The sequence below is a fragment of the Hippoglossus hippoglossus genome, chromosome 9, assembly GCF_009819705.1.
Source record: "Hippoglossus hippoglossus isolate fHipHip1 chromosome 9, fHipHip1.pri, whole genome shotgun sequence".
In the NCBI taxonomy this organism is placed as follows: Eukaryota; Metazoa; Chordata; class Actinopteri; order Pleuronectiformes; family Pleuronectidae; genus Hippoglossus; species Hippoglossus hippoglossus.
The window spans coordinates 17,929,072-17,951,351 of NC_047159.1; the positions used below are offsets into that span (position 1 = coordinate 17,929,072).

Here is a 22,280-nt window from a genome sequence, read left to right on the forward strand (position 1 = left end):
TCACATGAATTCAGTTCATGTGTAATTCTTTATTTGAATATAATAAGATAAAACGAGATAACAAAAGATAACATCAGGTTAGACTTTATTAATACGGTAGGGGATTCTTGTCCCAGCTATGTACCAATATTACAGTATCACAATATATTATTTAAAAAAAATGTTTACATTACAACTTCTAACCTGAATGTAATTCAGTTAATTCTGGAATATTGTTCAACTTTTATCATTTTCACTATTGTCAATATTATCATTGTTATTGTTGCTGTTGTGCGTCTCTGTGGCTATAAATAGATGCAAATAGTCAAAGGTTTATATCAGACAAATATTGACTACACAACATTTTTCATTGATATTGAAACATTTATTTTGATTGAATCATGTGAACCACAGAAGCAACATACATTCAGAAATATGAGAAACACTGAAAAACAAAGTTCTTACTTTACTAAATTACTAAATTCTTTTCATTCCTCTTCTATGGTTTGAGGTTTGGAACAAATGTTGTCTCCTGGAGGTTCAGACTGGAGGTCGGCACCAGTGGGTTTTTATCCTCTTCAGTTGAGCTTCAAACCAGAGATGTCTGGGACCTCGGGTTCAGGGTCTGGGACCTCGGGTTCAGGGTCAGAGACGTCCACTTCATTTTTGTTATTTTTCATGTGAAGAATTCCAAACATTTCATGGTCCAAACCTCAAAAGATATATCTATATATATTCATGTATTTTAAATACTTTTGTAGTGTGTCCCAATCTTCTGAAATCTTTTAAAAGAAAACCTTTGATGGACTCAGGAAAATAATCAGCAGATTAATCCATAGTTCAAATCAGCTTCACCTTAAAAGTAACTGCAACAGAAAAATCCCGTTCAGACACAGAAATACAATAATGATATATATGTGTTGCATGGGAGCCTTTTGCTGTACTGATTTATACTTACCTTTACTTTAAAACTATAACCTTGACATTAGTTTTTTAACCAAATTTTTTAACCATTGTACCATAAATTGTATGGTACAATATGGGACATACAGAAAATCCCCAAATAACAGTCACATATATAACATACGAGGGTTCAAAATTAAATTAAACAATAAATGAAATAATATAAAATGATAAAAATGAATCAATAAAAATTAAAAGAGGAGGCCTTAGTGTTAGTCTGAGTTACTCACTTTTTAACGTTAACTCTACCAGGCGTGAGAACCTCGACCTCGTTGCCATGGTAAATCAGCGGGGCGGCGCATGCGCGGTCGCGTGGTAAACACAGCATCACTTGCAGCGGGTGAATTGACTGAGGACTAACAACCATGAGGTAAGCTGAAGTTTCATTTAACTCTGTGCTTTATTCATTTACTCTGTACGGTTTGTTTCTTACAAAGCATGACGTCGAGGCGGTTAGCTGCATTGTTCGTGTGTTTGTTGGTAGTTTGCGAAGCTGGTTGAAGTTAGACGCTGACAGGTGAACAGAGACAGTAGCGGTCGACTCCCTGAGCTACATCCGTTAGAAGGTCGCATATTCACATCATCGGTCATAAATATGGAATTACACTTTGGCGGGTTTTATTCTCTCCTCTCGTGGTTCGTGTCCTCTGTGGTGAAGTTAGAAGAAGAAGTGGGCAGCTCCAGCTCCACAGAGAGACTCATGTGACCCAGGTCAGGCACTAAAGCCTCTCAGTGGTTTTCAGAGGCGGGTCTGTCCCCTGCACCCCTGCCTCCACCACTGCTCATTAGACTAACAGGATTACAGGACGGCTCTCAGGCTGCAGTCCGGAGGTAAGACTGCCTTACTTCCATTCACTGACACACAACGGGACACATGGAGCAATGGCACATCCCATTTCCAGGCTTTGTCTTTCCTCGTTAGTTAAGAATTGTTCAACTTTCTAGTCACATGATCTAGTTCGGTCAGTGTGAACCGTTCTGTCACACTGGACATACTGTCTGACCTGAAAGTGTATCCAGTGTTGTTTCAGGGTAAAGGGTTCAAAATGCAACTGAAGAGATTAGCAAGTGAATGTATGCAAACAAACAGAGCTCTGTGTGTGTGTGTGTGTGTGTGTGTGCGTGTGCGTGTGTACTGTCATGCTAAAAATTGCAAGAGGGGGCTGCAGGGGTGGCCTGTCGGTCACAGCAGGTAGTGGGATTGTGGCACAAAGAGCGTGCCTGTGTTTCATGCCGCCAACTCTCCCTCCATCATCCCTCCCTCCCTCCCTCACCCTTGATCTCAGATCTGGTATTCAGCTGTCAAACAATAGAAGAGTCTCTTTCTCTCATGAACAATGCTCTCATCACGGCCAGCCAGATACCCCCATGACACACTGACACACACATTTTTCATCTGCCCCCTCCAACTCCTTAGTGGTCTTTAAACTGCCACCCCCTCCCCCCCCCCTACACACAGAGGTGGACTCTGTGGTTTACTCCCTCTAATGACTGTGGAGTGCCTAACAAGGGAAGATAATCTGCCTCTGGTAAGTGTGTGTTTCAAAAGAGAGAGAGAGAGCGAGAGATGATGGAGGATGAGGAGAAGTAGAGCGAGGAGGCGGGACTGTCGGCAGAGCTATTCATGTGTGATCAGTAGTAGTCCTGAGTGTTGGGGCTGCACAGCATCAATAGCGACAGTGAGGGCGGAAAGGACAAGGAGAGGAGAGGCGGGATGGTTAAATAATAACCCCTCAGTCATGAGAAGAAGAAGCAGCGCGTCACGGGGCTCTGATGTTGAACCAGGCCGTTTGGACGAGAGGCAGAGGTGAACCTTAAAGGACATACGAAGCATCTGCTGAAACAACAACAGACTTGGCTGTTGCCATGGGGGGCTCCCTCAGCCAGAGCAGGAAGAGCTCCGTCAGCTCTCCTCGGAAAAAGAGCAGCATGTAAGATGACATTTGTTTCTGTGTTTACGTGTGGAGTGTCACGGGAAAGGGAACATGTCACAGACTGGACATGATCAAGATTAGTTGAGTTGATACAGTTGGTTCATCCTATTATCCGTGAGAGTGTGTTGTGTTGTGCGTATGAACTCAGTGTCCCAGTGGGGGAAAAGGGGAGTAAGACAAGGAGTTGAAGTGCAATGATGCTTCCTGTGATGTTTGCGTCACAGCCAGGACCTTCACCGTTGGACTGAAATCAAATCAGCCCATCAGATGACACAGCACATAGCCCCCGCTGCTATGCTAGTTTGGATATTATTTAGATATTCAAATCTAAGGAGAGCTGCAAGGGTCACAGAATACAAGAGAGAAAGAGAAGTGGTAGCGCTGTTGCCATTAAAGCAGAGAGGCTCATGCAATGTGGATGAGCTGATCAGGTCATGCTCCTGAAATCAAGGCAGCGTCCAAGCCCTCCTGTCGTCGGTGTTGATATTTCAGCAGCAGCTTTCGTAGTTACAAGAGCAGGAGAGATAACGCTGCTGCAAGCTATTAATTATGCAGCTGTGACCCTAATTCTAAAGTGGTATTTTAATCATACAAGCTGCACGCTTTATTTGTGTCTGAGCAGTTACCACAGATCTCTGCTCTGTCCGTGCACTGTGTCTGAGAACCGTAAAGTGTTGAGTGATGTATAACCAGCAGCTATCTGGAGCTGTCTCCTTGTCAGAATGTACGAAAATGTTTTTGGAGACGTTGTTGAGACGTCATGGCCGCGCTCCCTCCTCTTTTTTTCTCATTTGATCTCTTTTCTCTCACACTTTTCATCTGTATTTTCAAAAGCCACTGTAAGCCTCTTGTAGCGGACCACTTTGTCTCGACACACGTAAATGCACTTGCTTAGTCATGCTCGGTCAGGCATCCTTGTATTGTCACATGTCATGGAGAGCAGTGGTTGTTATGACGAAAACCCTGTATTTAAGCAGATGTTTTGGGGATGGAAGCGAGACTCATTATCATAGTTTTTTGGGATCAGAAAGAAATTTCTTGCATCATACAAGCATACTGTAGTCTTCTGTGTTTGTGTGTGAATGATGGGGGTTGGGAGCGTCCTTATGGGAATACTGCGAAGCAAACCGTTGCCGTGGGATCTCGGCTTTCAGTCTAATAATAGTTGGCTTAATCATCCGTTTTATGACTTAACTGGAGCAGTCTCTGATGTACAGTGGACTTCCTGTTCCCCGTGAACATCCAAACAGTCCCTCATTTGGGAAGAGGCGTATTTGGAGCTCGTTTCTCGTAGAGTGTCTGCCGAAGAAAACTTTTCTTATTCTAAGAGAGAAACACAGTGAATACACAAAGACAGGCACTACATTTGAGAATATTAGATTTAATAATTCACCAGCATGAACGTGAAAACCCACTGCTGAATAATTTTGGGGTAAATGGCTGAAACTTGCACAGTATTGTAGTAGATGATGTAGGTGTATTTGTAATATATAGTGCAAATTAAAGCAGAATGGAAATGAAATCATGGGGCACTGACTTCAAAGGGAAAAAATGAATTGAGACATCATAATGTAGAACAGTAGGGGGTGTGTCGTCTTCCTGCTCTGTGTGTGCATGTCTGTACAATGCTCATGCACTTTAGTGTGGGAATTGTGTGCTCCTGTGTCCTGTTGTATTCACGAACAATAGCTCGGCTGGTGTCTGTGCATGAAACCCCTCCTCTCTTTCTCTCTCGCTTTCTCATTCTTTCATGCCACTGTCACTTCAATGTTTCTACAGTGCTCTGGGAGGGCGAGTGCCTTGGCTTCATTCAGTCTTACTCCGTGCTAGTTTTCTGCTCTGACTGTAGATGATTGGGTGTTCTCTGTTAAAAGATATAAGGGATGTGAACACAGTTGTGCTTCACAAAAGCTCATCAAAGTCTTGGGAGCATCTGTCACGATATTTAAGTACAGTTTCCCCAAGAATTTGTTTCAGGCCCGGTGGTACTCACCAAAACAAACCCAAATCATAAGTTGCATAGAGAGAAAAACATGAAGCGCAAAATCGGAAAAAAAAGAAAGGTCAGTCATTAAAAACAACGAGAGAAATAATTTATTACATAAAAATATTTTGTGTAAGCTATGACCTTTTGTAAAAATGGCAGATTCAAGCACAATGAGCACGATTCATTGCTGCACTTTATTTCCCTTGGCTTGGAGAGAAGTTTCACTTGTTATTTTGTCGGCGTTATTATTTCTAGTTTTGTGACTTAGAAAATAGTTTTGACCTGTACTATTAAAGGGGAAACTCTGACGTCGAAAAATCAACAGAAGATGGTTAATATTTTCTGCTGTGCCTTTCCTACTTATCTGTGTGAGGGTGGGTGTGTGGTGTCTATATGCATGGTTTTCAGAGTGGAATACACTTGTGGCCTCCTCCCTATTGGTTGCCATGGTGAAACCAGAGACCTTGTCCACCCATTTAAGCTCCCAAAGGTGAAATCAGAGCTGTTGTGTACCCCCGTTGCTCTCTCACATCTATTCTTCCCACATCTCCTTTTGTTGTCTTTTTCTTTTCATCCTGGCATCTTGTCACTGAATCTTTGTTAAATTTTGTTAATTCTTTTGTTAAATTTGGGTGAGAGTCCAGTAATGATCACTAGGTGGAGCTATATCATAGAACAAGACAAACAAATGTGACCCAGCAGTTTTATTGGCTTCAGATCAGCCGGCTCATCCATCTCCAGAGGGAATTTCTTTTACAGCCTGACATTTAAGCTCAAGTTAATGTCTCACATGAAAAACGTACTGACTCATGTCATGTCAATATTTCTATATACTTCACACGTAGACACACCCACATATTTATACACGGCAGACTGATAAGTCAATGCAGAGCCTGTGTCCACACCTTCCTTTTATTTCCTCCACTAAGGTGGTAATATTCCGTTTTTTTTTTTTTTTTGTGGGTTTGTTTGTCATCAGGATTATGCATAAATTAGCGAACAGAATTTGAATCTAACGGAAGGATGGACATGGGCCAAGAAAGAACCCATTCAATTTTGGCACAGACCTGGACAAAGGGACAGATCCAGGATTCATTTTTTTACTCTCTTTAATATTGCGAGACAGCAAAGATTTACAGTTCTTCATGGTGAATGCTCATTACATATAGTTAAGCTTTCAAAGTTGTAATGATAAAAGGTAAAATGTTTTGAGACAATCTGAAGGATTTCAGACAGAATTCATCAAAGCTCAGATGTGTATTCCAATCAGTTTTTTGGTTTTTTTGACAAACTCTATAACAACTTGTGCAGCTGGGATAGTTTTGCTTTATAATCATTTCAATTTAGCAAGGAGCTCCTCTATTTTAAATACTAATGCTGACATGTTTACTACATTGAACTTTACTGTTTGACATCTGTTCTTTGTGAATGTTGATCAAACAAGAGACATTTGAAGTCATGACCTTGTTTACAGCTGCATTTGAATGTAACCTCTAATTGAAACAAGACCAGAGCTAAGTCGTCTAAAATTAAAAGATTGAAGGCTGTCATTACACTCCGCAAATGTTTTACAGACATCATACTGACAACTCTGTTATTCGGAGCTGGACCGGGAATAAAGATGTAATTGTTTTAACATGGCACCCGATGATTGGTCATAATGAAACTGAAAATCAAAAGAGTTCATCCATTTGGTGTCCAACAAATAATTCAAACTAACTTTTAACACCTACATTTTGTCAGGTGAAACACAGCGCACACAAATACTTGGCTAATAAATCATATAATCAAAATATTTTTTAAATTGTACATAATGCAAAACAATGAACATCAGGTGAGAGTGTGGCATAAACCTGTACATCCAGCCCTCTTGATTCAATCCCGTCCTCACCACTTAGTTTTCTCATAATCAAGAAGTAGAATTTTCCTGATGGTGGCTCTAGAGTAAACGCCACAATGACCAAAAACACAAGTATGTATCGTCTAGGGATCAAGAATATTCACAGCAAATATCCTGCCATTAATTTCAAGATATCTGGTAATGCACATAAGTGTTGGTCTGGGGGAAATGTTGACCTGGTGGTGGCTCTAAATGGCCCATGCTGTTTAAGTTTCTGTCATCATGTAGGGAATAGAGAGCAGAGATAAACAGTTTGTGATAGTTGAGAGGCTTCTCTAATGCCCTCTCTGTATCTATACACACACACACACACACACACACACCCATAGTTACCTCATCCAGTATCACATGTCCCCTGTTGTAGCTCACTGACATGTTAATCATTGCCGATTTATTCTTAGCTCATAACCACACATGCTGCCATCAGTCAAAATGTAATTGATGATTAAGGTTGTGGATTCTTGGTGGATTAACTGACGGCATGCACATAGAGTGGCTGCGGATCAGTGCGTGTGGTCTAGTGTGTCTTTTTGTCTAAGATGGCAGCTTCAGCTCACATAGGGTGTATGTATGTGTTTGTTTTGCCACTGTGTGCTACTTGTGGTTTCATGGTATTACATAAGAGCTGATTATTTTCCCTTCCCCTCTGTTTTCCTCCCACTTCTCTGTCTGTGTGGGTCTCTGCTCTGCCCGGTAGAGACCTGAGGATCCAGTATAACGATTCTGTCCATCGCTGCATGTTGTCTCCCTGTCCTGTCATGTGATCTCTGTGTGTTTTTGTGTGTCCAGAGGCGAGTTTACAGCTTAAAGGTGTCTCGGTGTAAACACAGGATGTGATGTACCGCAGAGTGCTCTGCTTGAGGGACTTTGTTAGCTTTGGCAGATCTTGTCCTCTGCAAGACGGACAGGTTTGTCCTCTTAGCTGTCCTGACTGACAGATAAGGAGACAAAGGAGAGAAAGGACAAATAGATATGTAAAAAAACTCACTTTCATCTCCCTCCCCACTGATTCCCTGTCTTGCTCTCCTCCATTTTAATTGATGCTGTTTTCCATCTGTCGTGCCTCTAATTTGCTCATTTTTTTGGTCTGCGCATCCATCACAGATTGAACAGTGTCTCTTTCTCCGTGCTCACCAGTGTGTGACATTATTTGCGTGCATGTGTGCGTGCATGTTTTCTCATCTATCTGCCTGTGTGTCTCTGTGGACCAGCTCAGACTGATCAGTTCAAGAGCCTTTGCCTTTCCGTCCACGTGTCTCATGTGCGAGCAGTAAACAGCAGGAGAGGAAAGGTACCTCGAAGCTTAAATAAAAAGAAAAGCATCTATGCTCCTTCCTTTTTTCTTTCCCCCATGCACCTTTTTCACAGTGGCTGAGCCATCCCTCTGATATAAGATTAGTCATGCTCCATGCTATTTTTTTCAAAAGAACACATCTCATCTGGCCTAGATACCGTGTGCGTTTGTGTGTGTGTCTGTGTGGGAGATGTATAAATGTGAAAGCCTGAAGTTACATAAGCCATCCACGAGTGTGTGTGTGTGTGTGTGTGTGTGTGTGTGTGTGTGTGTGTGTGTGTGTGTGTGTGTGTGTGTGTGTGTGTGTGTGTGTGTGTGTGTGTGTGTGTGTGTGTGTGTGTGTGTGTGTGTGTGTAAGCAGTGATGAGAGCTTTAATCCCAATGACTTTTCTGTCAGTCTGATGAGTATTTGTGTTGTTATTGTTCAATCTAGGTTTGCTTTATTGATTTGTTGACTTTCTGACCTGGATATTTTCTGTGAACAGCAGATCCCCTGTAGGTTTACTCACTCGCCACAACATTATTGGATTAATATTCTCCATTTGGACTCGTGTGACAGTTATACATTTTATATAAAGGGCACATTGTTAGTCTTTGCTGAAAATATCTGCAATTTAATTGCTCTTTTCTTCTCTTAATTATCCAGGGAATACTACTTTTGGCAGAGTTTTGTGTCGTAATCACTGTTATCCACTGTCTCTGTTGGGAGCTGCAAAGTAAACAAACCATTAACAACTCAAATTACTTTGAGACTGTGCCTCAAACACACAGTGGGCCACCCAGCTGTGGTGGCAACAGTAAAGTACAAAAATAGTTTGGAAGCAAACATGGTCCTAAAGGGTGTAATATATCTGTAACACTGCCAGAATGCTGATAAAAAGCCCTTTAGTGGATTCAAATTTAATTTTAAGCAACGAGGCAGGCTGAATTTGCTTTATTTGAGGGTCATTTCAGAAATAATGGATATTGCAGATTCAAACTCATCACCTTAAAATATATATGCCCCATAATTTCCTCCCTTTCCTCCCATTCTTCTTTTATCTCTTTTAATCTCCATTTCTTTGGAGACACAAGCATCTGGTAGTTTCTGTCTCGGAGAAACCAGACTCCTCTTTGCGTCTTCAAACACAAACCGTTGCCTCTCTTCTGCCCCTTGGCTTCTTTAACAATCATCAAACCTTCAAAGAATCTGGGAGGAGAGCGGGCGAGCTAGTTAGCAAACATATGGGAGCAGGGAAGAGCTGCTGTGTGTTAACCAGCTGATCGTCCACCCAGACAGAGAGCGGAGCGAGGGGAGAGGGAGGAGAGCAGAGAGAGGAGTGACTAGTGATGCTTCAGTAATCTGCACCGTGTGAGTCAGTGCTGTGGAGAGCAGAGCGGCAACAGAAACAGCAGCAGCAGCAGCAGTGTGAGACACGTTTCACTCTCACGAGAGCCAACCACGCAGAGGAGCAGGATGGGAAAGCTGAGCGGCTGAGCAAGAGGAGGAAGTGAGACAGCCACATAGAAAGCAAGAAGCAAGAAGACAGAACAACAGCTGATTTTTTGACAGCCACCTTCTTCTTTTTGCTGTTAATAGACAGAGTGCGGCACTGCTTTGCCATTGTGACTGACAGATACGACTAAACTTATCCACAGGAAGAGGAAGTTTGCTTGTAAACACCAGAGGTGGCTTAAGGTTTAGGACTCGACGTGGTTCAGGGATGTCCTGGTTGTCTCCCGTCCAGTGGGCCAAATGGACGTGGTCAGCAGTGACTGCGGTTGCCGGAGAAGATGGGCAGCCCAGATTGAAGGATTTCGGAGAGGACAAGTAAGAGGGTTGGCCACATATGTTTATATGTGTATGTGTGAGGGTGAAGTCAGAAAGATAAATGGTTCACAGGTCGATGTGTTGAAGAAAATCAGATAAAACAGTTTTCAATAGAGTTTGGACTCAAAGACTGATTGTGTCTGTGCGGGTGTTTTGTGTGTTGATTACAGTGATGATGCATGAGTCATACTGACAGGTGGTGGATACACACACATACACACACACAAACACACACACACACTGATTGATACAGTGGGATAATCTCAGATTCTTCCCTACAGTGGATCTCGTGGATCTCAGTGGTCGCGTCAGGCTGTTGTCCTCGGCTAACAGATTCCTTGTCAAAATACAGTCACTCAAACTTTTGTTTCATCAGTCCCTGCTTTGTGTGAATCAATTGCTCAGGATCTGACTGTCTTAAATCTTTTTTTTATGTTTTTGAGTATGTGTGAATGTGTGTCTCTGTGTGCATCAAAGCTGTTTGGCAGTTTGGAAACAGTTTCTGAAGCTTGGGGGGAAGGGGGGGGGAAGCCACAGTTTCCAAAGCCTTTGATTTTTTTCTGTCCATTTCTAGTTCCTAAGTAACCATCCAAGATCGCAGCCACTGGGATGTGATTTTGTGTGTGTGTGTGTGTGTGTGTGTGTGTGTGTGTGTGTGTGTGTGTGTGTGTGTGTGTGTGTGTGTGTGTGTGTGTGTGTGTGTGTGTGTGTGTGTGTGTGTGTGTGTGTGTGCGCAGGATATGGGGGGGGTATGTATATTAGGATTAGCCCTGGATGGCGGCGTTGTATAGAGCTCCAGAGTGTGTGAATGTGTTTGTGTGAACTGGTATCACAGAGATGGAGTGCGGTTGTCTGCTGGCACTGGGAGCTTTGTTCCCTCCTGTGCTGTTTTTCATTAGCGTGTGGACGTTTTGATGTGCATTCGAGTGGCTGGGAACAGGCGCTCGTACACAAACTCTCACTCTCTCTGTCTCCCCCCGCCTTTTTGTCTCTCCGCAGTTTGGAAGTAAATTTGGGCTGCGTGTCTAGGCAGCTGACACAGCAGACCAAAAGACGCTGTGTGTGTGTGTGCTTTAATGAGTGTTGTGTCCCACAGTGTGTCCTTATTGAAAGGCAAAGGATGCAGGTGGCCTTGTAGGGCTTCACTTCCTTTCCTCTCCCTTCCTGTAAAATAAAAGCAGCTTGTTTATCTTAAGCTGCTTTGAGCTGTGAAATCTATTATTTTCCTGCCACTTGAGGAAAACAGAAGATTTGTTAGAGTTAATTTGACACTGCAACACACAACCATGGCTGCCATTGTTATTTTTTATTTTAGCTGCTTGTCGCATTTATATGTTGTTATTTAGACTGATCAGTGTTTTCAATGCCTCACTGTTCTCAAAGACAGTAGAATGTTGTGTGAGAAGCATTCCTATAGCTCTCAACCAGGCAGTGTGATTTGTTTTAATATCAAACTCCTCATCACTTTATGAGAAAACTTATTTCGTGGGTAATTCTTCTCCATTTCAGTACATTTTCTATTTTGTTTGTAATGTTTAATTGAATATCAATGAGATGGCAGGTATTAACTGAATCTGTTTCGTCCTCTCTCTTTCTCCTCACAGTTCCGACTCGGAGGGAACCTTCGAGACTCCAGAGGCCGAGTCTCCGGGTGTCGTGAATCTACTGAACCAACTGGACAACTGCAACCACACAGGTGAGACAGGCTGACCCAAGTCTTTTATACTGATCTGTCACACCCAAACAGTGATCAGGTATGGCTGGGTGGTGTCAAGCACCAAAAGCTTTTTTTGGTACCAACTGCACATTATTGTCACATTATCAAAATACCCAACAGCGTACATACAGTAGAATGTCAGAACAGATCGATAATCTGGTCTAATTCCTGTTTAAATGGAAAAAGCCAAAGTAGTTGTATGGCTGCTTGTGTCTCAGCATTGAAGAGCAACTTAACATGAGAATGAAGAGCAGTGTTTCGCTGCCCGCTCTGGTTTGGGTTTCACCACTGACCACATCGGCATCACTGGTGGGTGTGGTGCACATTGTTGGGTGTGATTACCAACAGCGATGTCCCAGTGTCCTGGATAACCTCACTGTAGCTCAATTTTATTTTTTCTCAAACAAAATTCTCAAAAGAAAACAAATCCAGACCTAGATCAGGACTGGGAGTGAGGGAAAACATGTAAACACATAAATAACATTTCAGTAATGACTGTTAGTAGTAATGCAAAATATTATTATCCTATTATCCTTCCATTGGCTATACAGCCTATTCTTTAAAGGAGATTTCCGGTATTTTTCAACCTGGGCTGTATGTTTACGTAGGTGTTCAAATGACTGGTACTTCCAAAAACCTGCAGCAACATGAAATGTGCACTAAAAGAGCTTTCTCTGGAAATTATGTTTTGACAGTGCAATGTTTACTTTGTGTAATTTTGTATGTTCACCACATGTTTGCTACATGATCAGCATACCATCAGCTGTGCATACTGTGTGCATGAGACTTGTAAACCAAGTGGGCAGTATTTGAGTCCGGCCTGTTTGAAGCTGCCAAAGAGGCCCACTGGTGTGAAAGGCCCCCTCCTCGCGCCCCCCTCCCCTCTCAGCTGTCCTGCTTTCACCAACACAGACAGGAGCACCACGTGTTACCATGGCAATAGATTATCTGGAGTGGATCCTCTGCGCTGAAACAAATGCCATCGATACTTTCTTCATGCACCTCAATTGAGTTTGACATGTTCTCGGGGTGTATGAGGATATATATTCGTCTGCACACTGTGGATGTCTCAGCCTCTTGAAAGCAGACATGTTTTGACCACAGCATATGGGACGCTGTGCCAGATGATGACAGAGAGATGAATGTGTTTGGTATTGAATCTAGTTTGTAGACAATAACAGTCTCCTTTTCATGCTAAACCCGTCACATGGTCAGTACAAAATGGGGGTTATAGGTTCATAAATAAAAGATCGACTGTGTTGAGAAACTGATAGCCTGGCTCCCTATAATTAGACTTAACAGCTCGGGGGGGGTTCGCTGTCTGTACATGGGAACAGGCACGAGCCACAATAAATAGTATGTACTGTTGAACCAGTACCTGGATACTGTAGTATCTTTTTCTCTCTCACCGACTCTCTCACACACTTCCCCGTCCATCTCCCTTTCCTCTTTTTTAGTTGAGCTGTGAAACTGTAATAAAGTCTGATGTTGTTTTTGTTGCTAGGCCACGTGGTGGTGTGTACTCTCCATTTCTGGGTGTGGTTCCTCTACATCTGTTCCATGTCTCTGAAGGGTGGGAATGCAGTGTTTTTGAAAGTGCCTTATATTTTGAGCAGAAGCTCAGCTAAACTTCCATTAACTGACTTTATGATGTAATAAGTCACACACTCGGTCTTAAGTCATCTGTCACCCACCTCCACAGGGGCTTCATTCACGTTGGGCATGGTGAGAAGACGTAAAGAAAAATACAGGAGAGGCTTTTGTGGGTTTATTATTGTGTGTAGCTGTGTGTGTTTTACAGTGCATGTGTGCTGGTGCGTTTTCCAGTAACAGAGTGTACTGTGTTTCTACAGCCGTGTGACTCAACAGAGCCTGGTCTGCTGCTGTGGTCGTTAGAGGGATGTGTTGGGACACAGGATGTAAAGTGGTGTGAGAGGAAGTCAGCAGCTATTTTAAATGTTCTTCCAGGAGAAGGAACGGCCGTCACAGGATTGAGACGCATGAATAAGATCAATTTTCCCTGCGTCACCCCTAGGATGGTTCTTCTACTTCACTGTTCTAATTCATTCTCACTGCTCTCATTGCATCGTTTTCAGCCTCAGTTTTCTCTGAAAGCCTCACTGTACACAACCTGCCCTGCACCAAACGGTAGGCAGGCACAGGGAGCCACTAGCTGAAGAAAAAAGTGGAGCATCAATAGCATACAAGCCAGATATTTCCCTCAGGAGTTGGTAGACACCAAAAACATAGCTAAAAGAGACAAAATAGACTATACTTATCCGGTGAAAAACTAGGTCCTCTAAAAGAATAAATGTGACACCGATCTTGTTTCTCTACTCTGAATTTGATCAGAATGAAGATTGTTGTGATCACACTTATAGATCTTCCGAGTGATGCACCTGTCGACAGTAGAGATCTGCTGCAGTCCTTTGTCACTGTTAGGTCTTCAAGATGTCTCAAAAAGTGTTGGCTGTTCCTCACTCCAGGTTTAAAACATAAGGAAACTGTGTTTTTGATTTGTTATGGCTCAGGGTCTTTAGACGGCTCAAGATCAGCCGGTTAAAACCTGCTGTTGTGCAATTTTTATTTACAGTATTTTACTCTTTTAATTTTACTCTGCTATTGTCAAGCACTTAATGGAATTTTGCTTTTATAATGTGATGTATAAACTTACTGACTTTTCTTTTCACAGGTTTTCCTGATGTTACAAACCACTTTCTGGACGAGAGCTCTAAAAAAAAAGCTGTTGATTCTCTGAACAACCTCACCGGCTCCTCTCCTGACAACAGCAGCTTCTGTTTGGATCAGAACCTTAATTTGACTCTAAGCACCAAACCCAGTCCAGGAGAGGGCCTCTCCCCATCCACCCCTCTGCCCCAGCCTCCAGCTGTCAGGCCCCCTTCATTGAGTGTCCTCTCCTCACTGAACAAACCCGATCCTACGGAGGTGGACGATGAGGCTCCGGTGACATCGGACTCCAGCCCAGACTCAGACCTGATCCCCAGTCGTGATGTTTGTGTGGATCCCGATTTGCTCAATGGCAACAAAAACTCTATGCTGTCAAACACAAAACTGACCTGCGAGACCAGCAACGCCATAATCACGTGAGTAGAAGATTACAGTCATGCACAGATCCATTCCTCTTCATCAATCATAATCATCCTCTTTCCAGTCAGGAGCTCCATTTACTGAACTAACATGACTCACCGATTTTCAAGCATAAAAAAGACGCTGCTCTCTTTTATGGCTGTAGGGAACAATAGTGAATGGCTGCTATTGTACACAGTGAACCTGAAGGGATCAAAATGTTCCCATTTTAACAAGCTGTTGCCTGTGACCTGCTCTGCTCTCTCTAAAGGTCTGTCAGCTATTAAGTCTCTCCATTCATTCATCACTAATACTACTATAGTTTTTAATGGTTTTATTGCTCTTATTTTTATCTTAGGATTTGAGATCACTTTGGCTAGGATTAGTTTTGGGTTTGCTTTTATTCTTCCATAGCTGATGATGTGGGGACGTTTTTCAGTTCTCACAGTGGGATTAAGTATTTTTAACAACTGCTTTACGTTTGTTGACTAAATGTTATTTCAATGGTGAAAAGAGAAGTTAACGTGGCAACAACGCCCTCTTGTGGTCTCCATTAACTGGAGAAAAAACCCAGAATAATTATAATCACTTTCTTTTTGTGTGTGTACACACACAGCAATAAACTGCAAACTATTTTTGAACAATCATTGCTGTTGTGAGAGTTCAGTTAAGTACACAAAGATTAACAGATTTGATAGAAGTTCTATTCAATTCTATTGGCATCACTCTTTATTACTGTATGTGGATGGACTAGATTATATATATTATTTATTATCGTATCATGTGTGGTCTGACAGGGTCAACACACTACCTGTACAAGAGCAGCGTCTTTAATTTGTAATAGATTACATATTATAGGCCATTGTTATGTATAGTAATTTAGCTTCCATTATTTTACATATTGTCCTTATTGGAGTCTTCAGATAAAGTTCAGGTTTGGTCGTAGGGTTTGTTTCCAGGTTACAGTTTGTTTCTTTGCCGCTGGACTTTGCCCAGATGATAATGTAGGAGAGGGCCAATCAGTTTTTCAGTAACTTTATAAATCTCTCACAAATATGAAAATATTTGAAGGATAAGTCCAGAAATCACTTTTTAAAATTTAATTATTATATTACTGACATTGGTTCGGGAAGATTATGGTTGTACATTAGTTCAGTTAGGCTTTTCTTTCCAGTTTAACCAAAGACTCTCATCTGTCTTGAAGTCTGGACTTTCTGTTCTCTAAACTATAATAACCCCCCCACTCACCTTGTGTTTGACCTAACCCCTGTCCCAACATCTCCTGTGTCTTTCCTTCCTTTTCCTTTCAAACCTATCATTCTGTTTCCCTTCTCTCTGTGTGGCATCAGGACTGCAGAGCAAGTCCATTTCCTCTGTGTTCTGTTGTAAGTACTGTCTAACTGTGTGCGCAGACGTGTGTGTGTGTGTCTTTTGTAAATTGCTGTTCTGAATAGAGCAGTCCCAGTCCAGGCTCATTCCGCATCCTGCTGTGTCTTCCACTTGACCTCATTTTAATCAAAGTTGGGGGGGGGGAGTGAACAATAGATTTAGAAAGTGGAGGAGAAACGGTGTTAGTGGAAACCATCTAATTCCCTCTAATGCTCTGTGCAACTGTTCTTGTTCTTATTTGAGTTTGGCAAATGCCTTCATCATTAATCTGCTTTTTCTCCTGCGTAAATCAGCCCTTTTAGGAAAGCATTTGAATTCAGCACACACACAGAGCAGAGCTATGAGGTCTGGGCTTTTGTGTCTCTCCTGCTTTTTCTTCTCATCCTCACACCTGCCCATATGTTCGCACATACAGAGATATGATCTGTTTTGTGTTGATACTAATTTTCTCATTGATCTTTGTACTCAGGAACTCCTGTAAAGTGAAACAGATCCAGCCGCCGACGCAAAAAGAATTCAGTGAACAGGTAAGAATGCTCTGTTTTTTTAAGCAACATCTGACTTATGTGGTGGCATTAGCTCTTGAAATATATACTGTCTGTGTGGTTGAATGTTTGCTGATGTTAAAGGATGACCATCATGGAGGCCACGCCACAGACGAGGAGAAGTTGGCGAGCAGTGCGAGCGGTAAGCACCAATGATTAACTTTATTGTTGCGTTCCTAATTTCTACATTCCTGAGAGGCACCCAGCTCCAGTACACTCTGATAGCTCAGTTGTATCTCAGCTCAGGGAGCAACTCTCATGTAAAGAGATCAGATGACTGGATGTTAAAGTTTAGTCAGCTGACTTCAGCTTCCCTCAGGGCAAACAATCAGCCGAGCTCGATCAATACCGGACAGTGAGAAGGTCAACTTTGCTTTACTGTTACAAACAAACACCACATTAATCATTAACTTTAAATATCATACATGTGCCGTTTACTGCATGACGTACAACTCGCTGCTACAATAATATCAAGACATATTACATTCAGTCATGACAATAAGTGACACCATTTCATTTGTGGTGAGTGGAATTAGTCTTAACGACTCAGGAAAACATTTGTTTGGGGTTTTATTGTAACATTAAGTTTTATTGTAACATTAACTTCTCATGTCTCATATTCTTACCTTGAGTGTGTTGCTTTCTTCCAGTCCAAGACTGCCAAGTGACGTCCACTCCTGAGGAGTCAGACTGCTGCTCTGTGGTGAGGATTTAACACATTCGTGATAAATCTACTGTAGCATAAACCATGTATACCATCTATTTAATCATGACTGTGTTATGTTGTCATCCATACCGTGTCATGTGATGAAGGTCTCTCCTAAAACCACTAGGTGGAGCTAAAGCACTTGTTTATAGGTCACTACCGAATAAACATCAGGGATGAAAACAGCGAAGTCCTTATGTTTCATATCACTGTGATGACAACAGTGGCAAAGATCTGTTAAATCACATGAATAATCCAAATAGGTTACAGACTATATAGTAGATTATATATATGAGGCTGCAGTATGACCGGGTGACTGATACGATGACTGCAGTGTGCTGTAGGACAGCAGGAGCTTCTCAGTGACTGCCACTATGTTCATCTACTCAGGTGACAGATGGATTTAGATTATCATTCAGGAGATTAGAATATGACGGTCCTAATCCAGGAAAGGACAAAATGACAGTGGGATGAGACAAGGGGGAGGAGAAGAGGAAGGAGAATATGAAGGATGTTGGATGTTGGAGAACACAGACTGCAAGGCAAGATGGGTATGAAGTAACAAATGAGAGGGAGAGAGCTTTAATAGAATGAAAAATAAATGTTAAGTGAGAAAGACAAATCAGGTGTACAGAGAGCAATGTCACATGTTCAAAGTAAAATAACAGAAACAAAAGATAACTTGGATGTTTGTATTCAATTCATTTGGAAAATAAGTAGGTATATTGTCATAAATACCTTTATAAACTCTTCAAAGGTTCAGGTGGATTTACCTCCTTGATATCAGGAAGACGTGACTGATTCCTTTCTGTCCCCAGCAGTACGACGACTCGTGCAAACTGAAGAGCAACTCCAGGGAAAGTGAGATGCAGAAAACAGGAAGTCAGGTCCTTGATTCCATCTGCATCAGTGAAACAGAGAAGCAAGCTGTTCTCACTCTTATTAGAGAGGAGGTAACACACCTTTCTCACTCACATCCAGTGTGTGTCTGTCGTGTCGATATTCAGCTTGGTATTATTTGTACATAGAATTCTACTCACAGACAGCATCTCCTTTCAGATCATCACTAAAGAGGTGGAAGCCAACGACTGGAAGAAAAAATACGAGGACTGCAGACAAGAAGTCAATGAGATGAGGTTAGAAAACATGTTGCTGCCTGTTTTTAGTCACTCAATTCTTATAAAGAATGAACGGACACTGATTCAATTTGAGGCTCACGTGAGGTTTTGACCCTTTGGACATAAGATTAGGGTTTGGGGGGTGTAGTGGAAGTATCGGTGTAGTAATGTAAGTGTTATCTTTAAATGCCTCTCGTTTTAAGACGCATTGTGTGTTTTGTCTTATTACAGGAAGATTGTTGCAGAATATGAGAAGACAATTGCTCAGATGTTCGGTGAGTAGAAATCCTTAAACGTAACAAACTGTAACAAACCAAAGAACCATGGCACTCAGTAGAGCACATAACTCCACCAAGGCCCGATAGTTTATGAAACCTCGTTTTAATTCAGTAGATCCTGATTTTAATTTGTATCTGCACCAAATTTCACATGCGCCTAAATATTTGTCATCTAAGCATGCCTAATTTTGTATCATTATTTGAACTGCATAGTCAGCATTATATTATTCTATGTAACCACATGATTCACTGTTTCAGTGTCACAGTGGTTTGTGTCGTCTTGTACTATGAGATGACACAAATCTTCTCTATTTATGTTTGAACTTGTCCTTGTTTTTGTGGAAAATATAATTTTTCAATCACTGTTACTAGACTAAATACTAGAAATCTGTCATTTAGCACTTCACACTAATATCCTCTTCTTCACTGTTCACAGAGGACGAGCAGCGCAACGGTGCCAGCTCCCAGAAGGCTTTGCATGCAGTGACGATGGAGAAGGAAGCAGCGCTGACCGACCTGAACTCAGTGGAGCGCTCTCTGTCTGACGTGTTTCGACGTTATGAAAATATGAAGAGCACCCTGGAGGGCTTTAAGAAAGTAAGGGGTCATAGGACAAGTGCAAGTCTAAACAAGTATTTATGGAAAGTGTCTATTTCAAATGCTGAGGTGATCAGCCAATAGCAGGGCTGGAAGAGGATTAAGGTCAGAATAAGGTTGGAAGCGTGATCAGGGGCAGTGGTCGTCTTGAAGTAAGAGCAACAGGGCTTTAAATGGAAGGTCACTGGATAAATGCTGCCCTCAGGCACTGTTCTCTCCTCCACTCCAACAAACACCACACAGAAAACCCTCGATTAAAGCTGTTTGTGCCTAAATCTTGACCAACAGTTGACTCACAGCTGCTGCAGAACAGCTGCTTGAGGGGAAACAGACAGCTGTGGTGAAGCTTTCAGCAGCACATGTGTGGGACTGCAGGAATGCAGAAGATTAGGAGGAGAAGAGCCCACAATGTTTTCAAATACAAGAAAAGCTTTAAAGAATCATGTCTCTATTAGACCGAAGCCAAGTTTAATACTGTATTAGAAAATTGTAAAGATATACATACAACATTTAATCTATTTTCTCTCTGTCTGAGTTTTGTTTTTAAATCCCAATGTGTTTGACGTTTGATTTTTCCCTCAAACAGAATGAAGAGGTGCTGAAGAAGTGTGCTCAGGAATATCTGGCCAGAGTCAAACAGGAGGAGCAGAGATACCACACACTGAAAGTCCATGCTGAGGAGAAACTAGACAAGTATGTAGAGATTTAAAGATAAATCTGTCTTAACAAGTGAAATACTTCCACAGGGTTTGAGACTCTGTTATATGACACTTCCATGTCTAAATCAGGGCCAATGAGGAGATCGCTCAGGTGCGTACGAAGGCGAGCTCAGAGAGCGTAGCGCTGACCGCAGGCCTGAGAAAGGAGCAGATGAAGAATGAGTCTCTGGAACAAGCGCTGCAGCAGAAGGTCAGAGACGTCCTGACTTCTCTATGACACTTTTAGACTCCTTTCGGACCTGGTATTGACATTTGTTCTGAGTGATCTGATAACAAGCGGACAGTGCTAAGTACATGTGTGAATGCATCCAGAGATCTGATCACATTCACCACATTCAGAGGTGGACACATGTGGCCTCAGTCTTTTCACCGTGTGAACGCAAATGTATCCTGGGGCACTTACGCTGTCACACTCACACACACATCGCAAAACACACACATGGCAACACACAGAAACTTTGTCATCAATGTTGTCTGTTGTCTGTAAAGTCAGACTGGCTGAAAAAAACAATTTTGGTATTTGTGAACACAAATGACAAATGTGAATATTTGCATATAGAGCGGGGAAGTGAGATCCAATCACTTAGTAATTCAGGATGCAGACAAATTTAACGCTTTCGATTGGATTTCTCTGGACGGATGTTAATACCAGGTCTGAACGGGGCCTTAGTATATTTTCATGCTGTATAGTTGTGCTGTATTGTAGTAAACAAGTAAATAGAGATGCAGGAAATGTACTAATTCATCCTTCTTTGTACTTTCACAGAATCAAGAGATCGAGGAACTGACAAAGATCTGTGATGAGCTGATCGCCAAAATGGGAAGAATCGACTGACCGCCACTCCCGTTGAGTCAGCTTCCACCGTCCCTCTGGTCCTGCCCCGTGCATGTGCCCAGCCAGGAAGCAGCTCTTCTACCCTGTGCCAGCTCTTCCTCTCAGAGACTGCTCATGTACACATGTTTAAAGTAACTTCCTTGTACACTACTATTGCACTACATGTGACCAGAATCAAAAGAGGTTCTGTAGACGTTAATTATTGCCGGGAGTTTGGTTCTATGTTGTCACTTTGTTTGCATTTACTGCCCTTTATGAGCTCATCTTGGCCCCTTATGCTTTTGTCCATGGTGCCAGCCAACAACAACCTGCTTGTGAGTCAACTCCCAGCAGCTTAGCAGCTCAATTCCTTAGCAAAGCGCTCGTGCAGGATGACATCAGACTTAATGCAGGATGTTTTGGGCGTGTGCTCTGATGGGCTTTTGACAAGGATTGTTTAAAAGCAACAATCCATAAAATGTATTTTTCTATGAGGTAAACAGGAATTTCACTCTGATAGAGAGAAGCTCAGGGGCACTGTATCGGGCCGAAGGAGGTCAGAGTTGAGGTCAAGCTGCATAAGAGCTGAAGAGGAGGATTTCAGATTGTTTGAGGAAGTACAGGAGTCCTCTGAAACCTGAGGGAATCTGGACCTCAGTGAATCTAAAACTTCAAATAATTCTCAGCTTCAGCCTCACATGATTTACAGTATGACACAGATTATATTCTAGACTATTTAAAGAGCGGCTGAATATTTGTATCATTCACAGAGACGTATAATTACCTGACAATCATAAACTTTCCTGTGACTGTATAAACACCACTGGTCATTAACTGTCAAGTAGAGAATTCTGAACAACTGGAACAAGGCTACAACATAATGACACTGTGTTTCACACAAGTGCTGCATTGTCACTTTTTGTAAACATCCCTCTCTCACAGTGTTTCCACTCGACCTCTCACCGTGAGAGAAACTCAGAATTCAACATCTTTGTTCCAAGTTTTTTTTCCTGTTGCTTATTTGTGATTATTCAACAAATAAATAGGTCTCTATGCACGTTGCTTTTTACACCTTTGCATTTCTCAGGATTTACATTTTTTGTTAAACTAGTTGCATTCAGCAGCACAGCGCTTTAATAAAGACTCGAGGTGGTTGTGACGTAACTGAATGTTTGTTAAAATGTGTTTTTGAAGGAAAAAAAACAAGAAGATTTCTCCCCAACACCAGTTTTACGGAAAGTCTCAATTTACCTCAATATTATACAGTGTATTATTTGCAAATCCATGATTTAAATCGAGCAGTTACTGGTTAACAAAGTGAAACAAGCGTTTAGTTTATATTTTTGTCACTTTAAAGGTCTCCATCCTCAGTTCATTGGAGTCAGTCGCTGCGTCCTAACCACCATGTAAATCCACTCATGTCACAAACCCACCTGTGTGCCA

General features: G+C 42.0%; 1 protein-coding gene across 5 annotated transcripts; it reads left to right on the top strand.

Moving 5' to 3' along the window:
* The first annotated feature begins 1,257 nt into the window (after positions 1–1,257).
* On the top strand, positions 1,258–21,905 carry LOC117767250 (transforming acidic coiled-coil-containing protein 1-like). 5 transcript variants are annotated; one of them, XM_034594717.1, is made up of 13 exons: positions 1,258–1,312; positions 11,472–11,563; positions 14,277–14,688; positions 16,530–16,587; positions 16,690–16,747; positions 17,256–17,308; positions 18,130–18,264; positions 18,371–18,447; positions 18,661–18,704; positions 19,144–19,304; positions 19,891–19,997; positions 20,093–20,213; positions 20,790–21,905. In XM_034594717.1, exons 1-13 carry the CDS (start codon positions 1,308–1,310, stop codon positions 20,856–20,858), a joined length of 1,392 nt encoding a protein of 463 aa, XP_034450608.1. In that variant the 5' UTR covers positions 1,258–1,307; the 3' UTR covers positions 20,859–21,905. The 5 variants fall into 5 exon arrangements, with proteins under 5 accessions (XP_034450608.1, XP_034450609.1, XP_034450607.1 ...); XM_034594718.1 differs by having other exon boundaries at positions 1,260–1,312; positions 18,133–18,264; XM_034594716.1 differs by lacking the exon at positions 1,258–1,312 and adding an exon at positions 2,542–2,873.
* Positions 21,906–22,280: the final 375 nt, after the last annotated feature.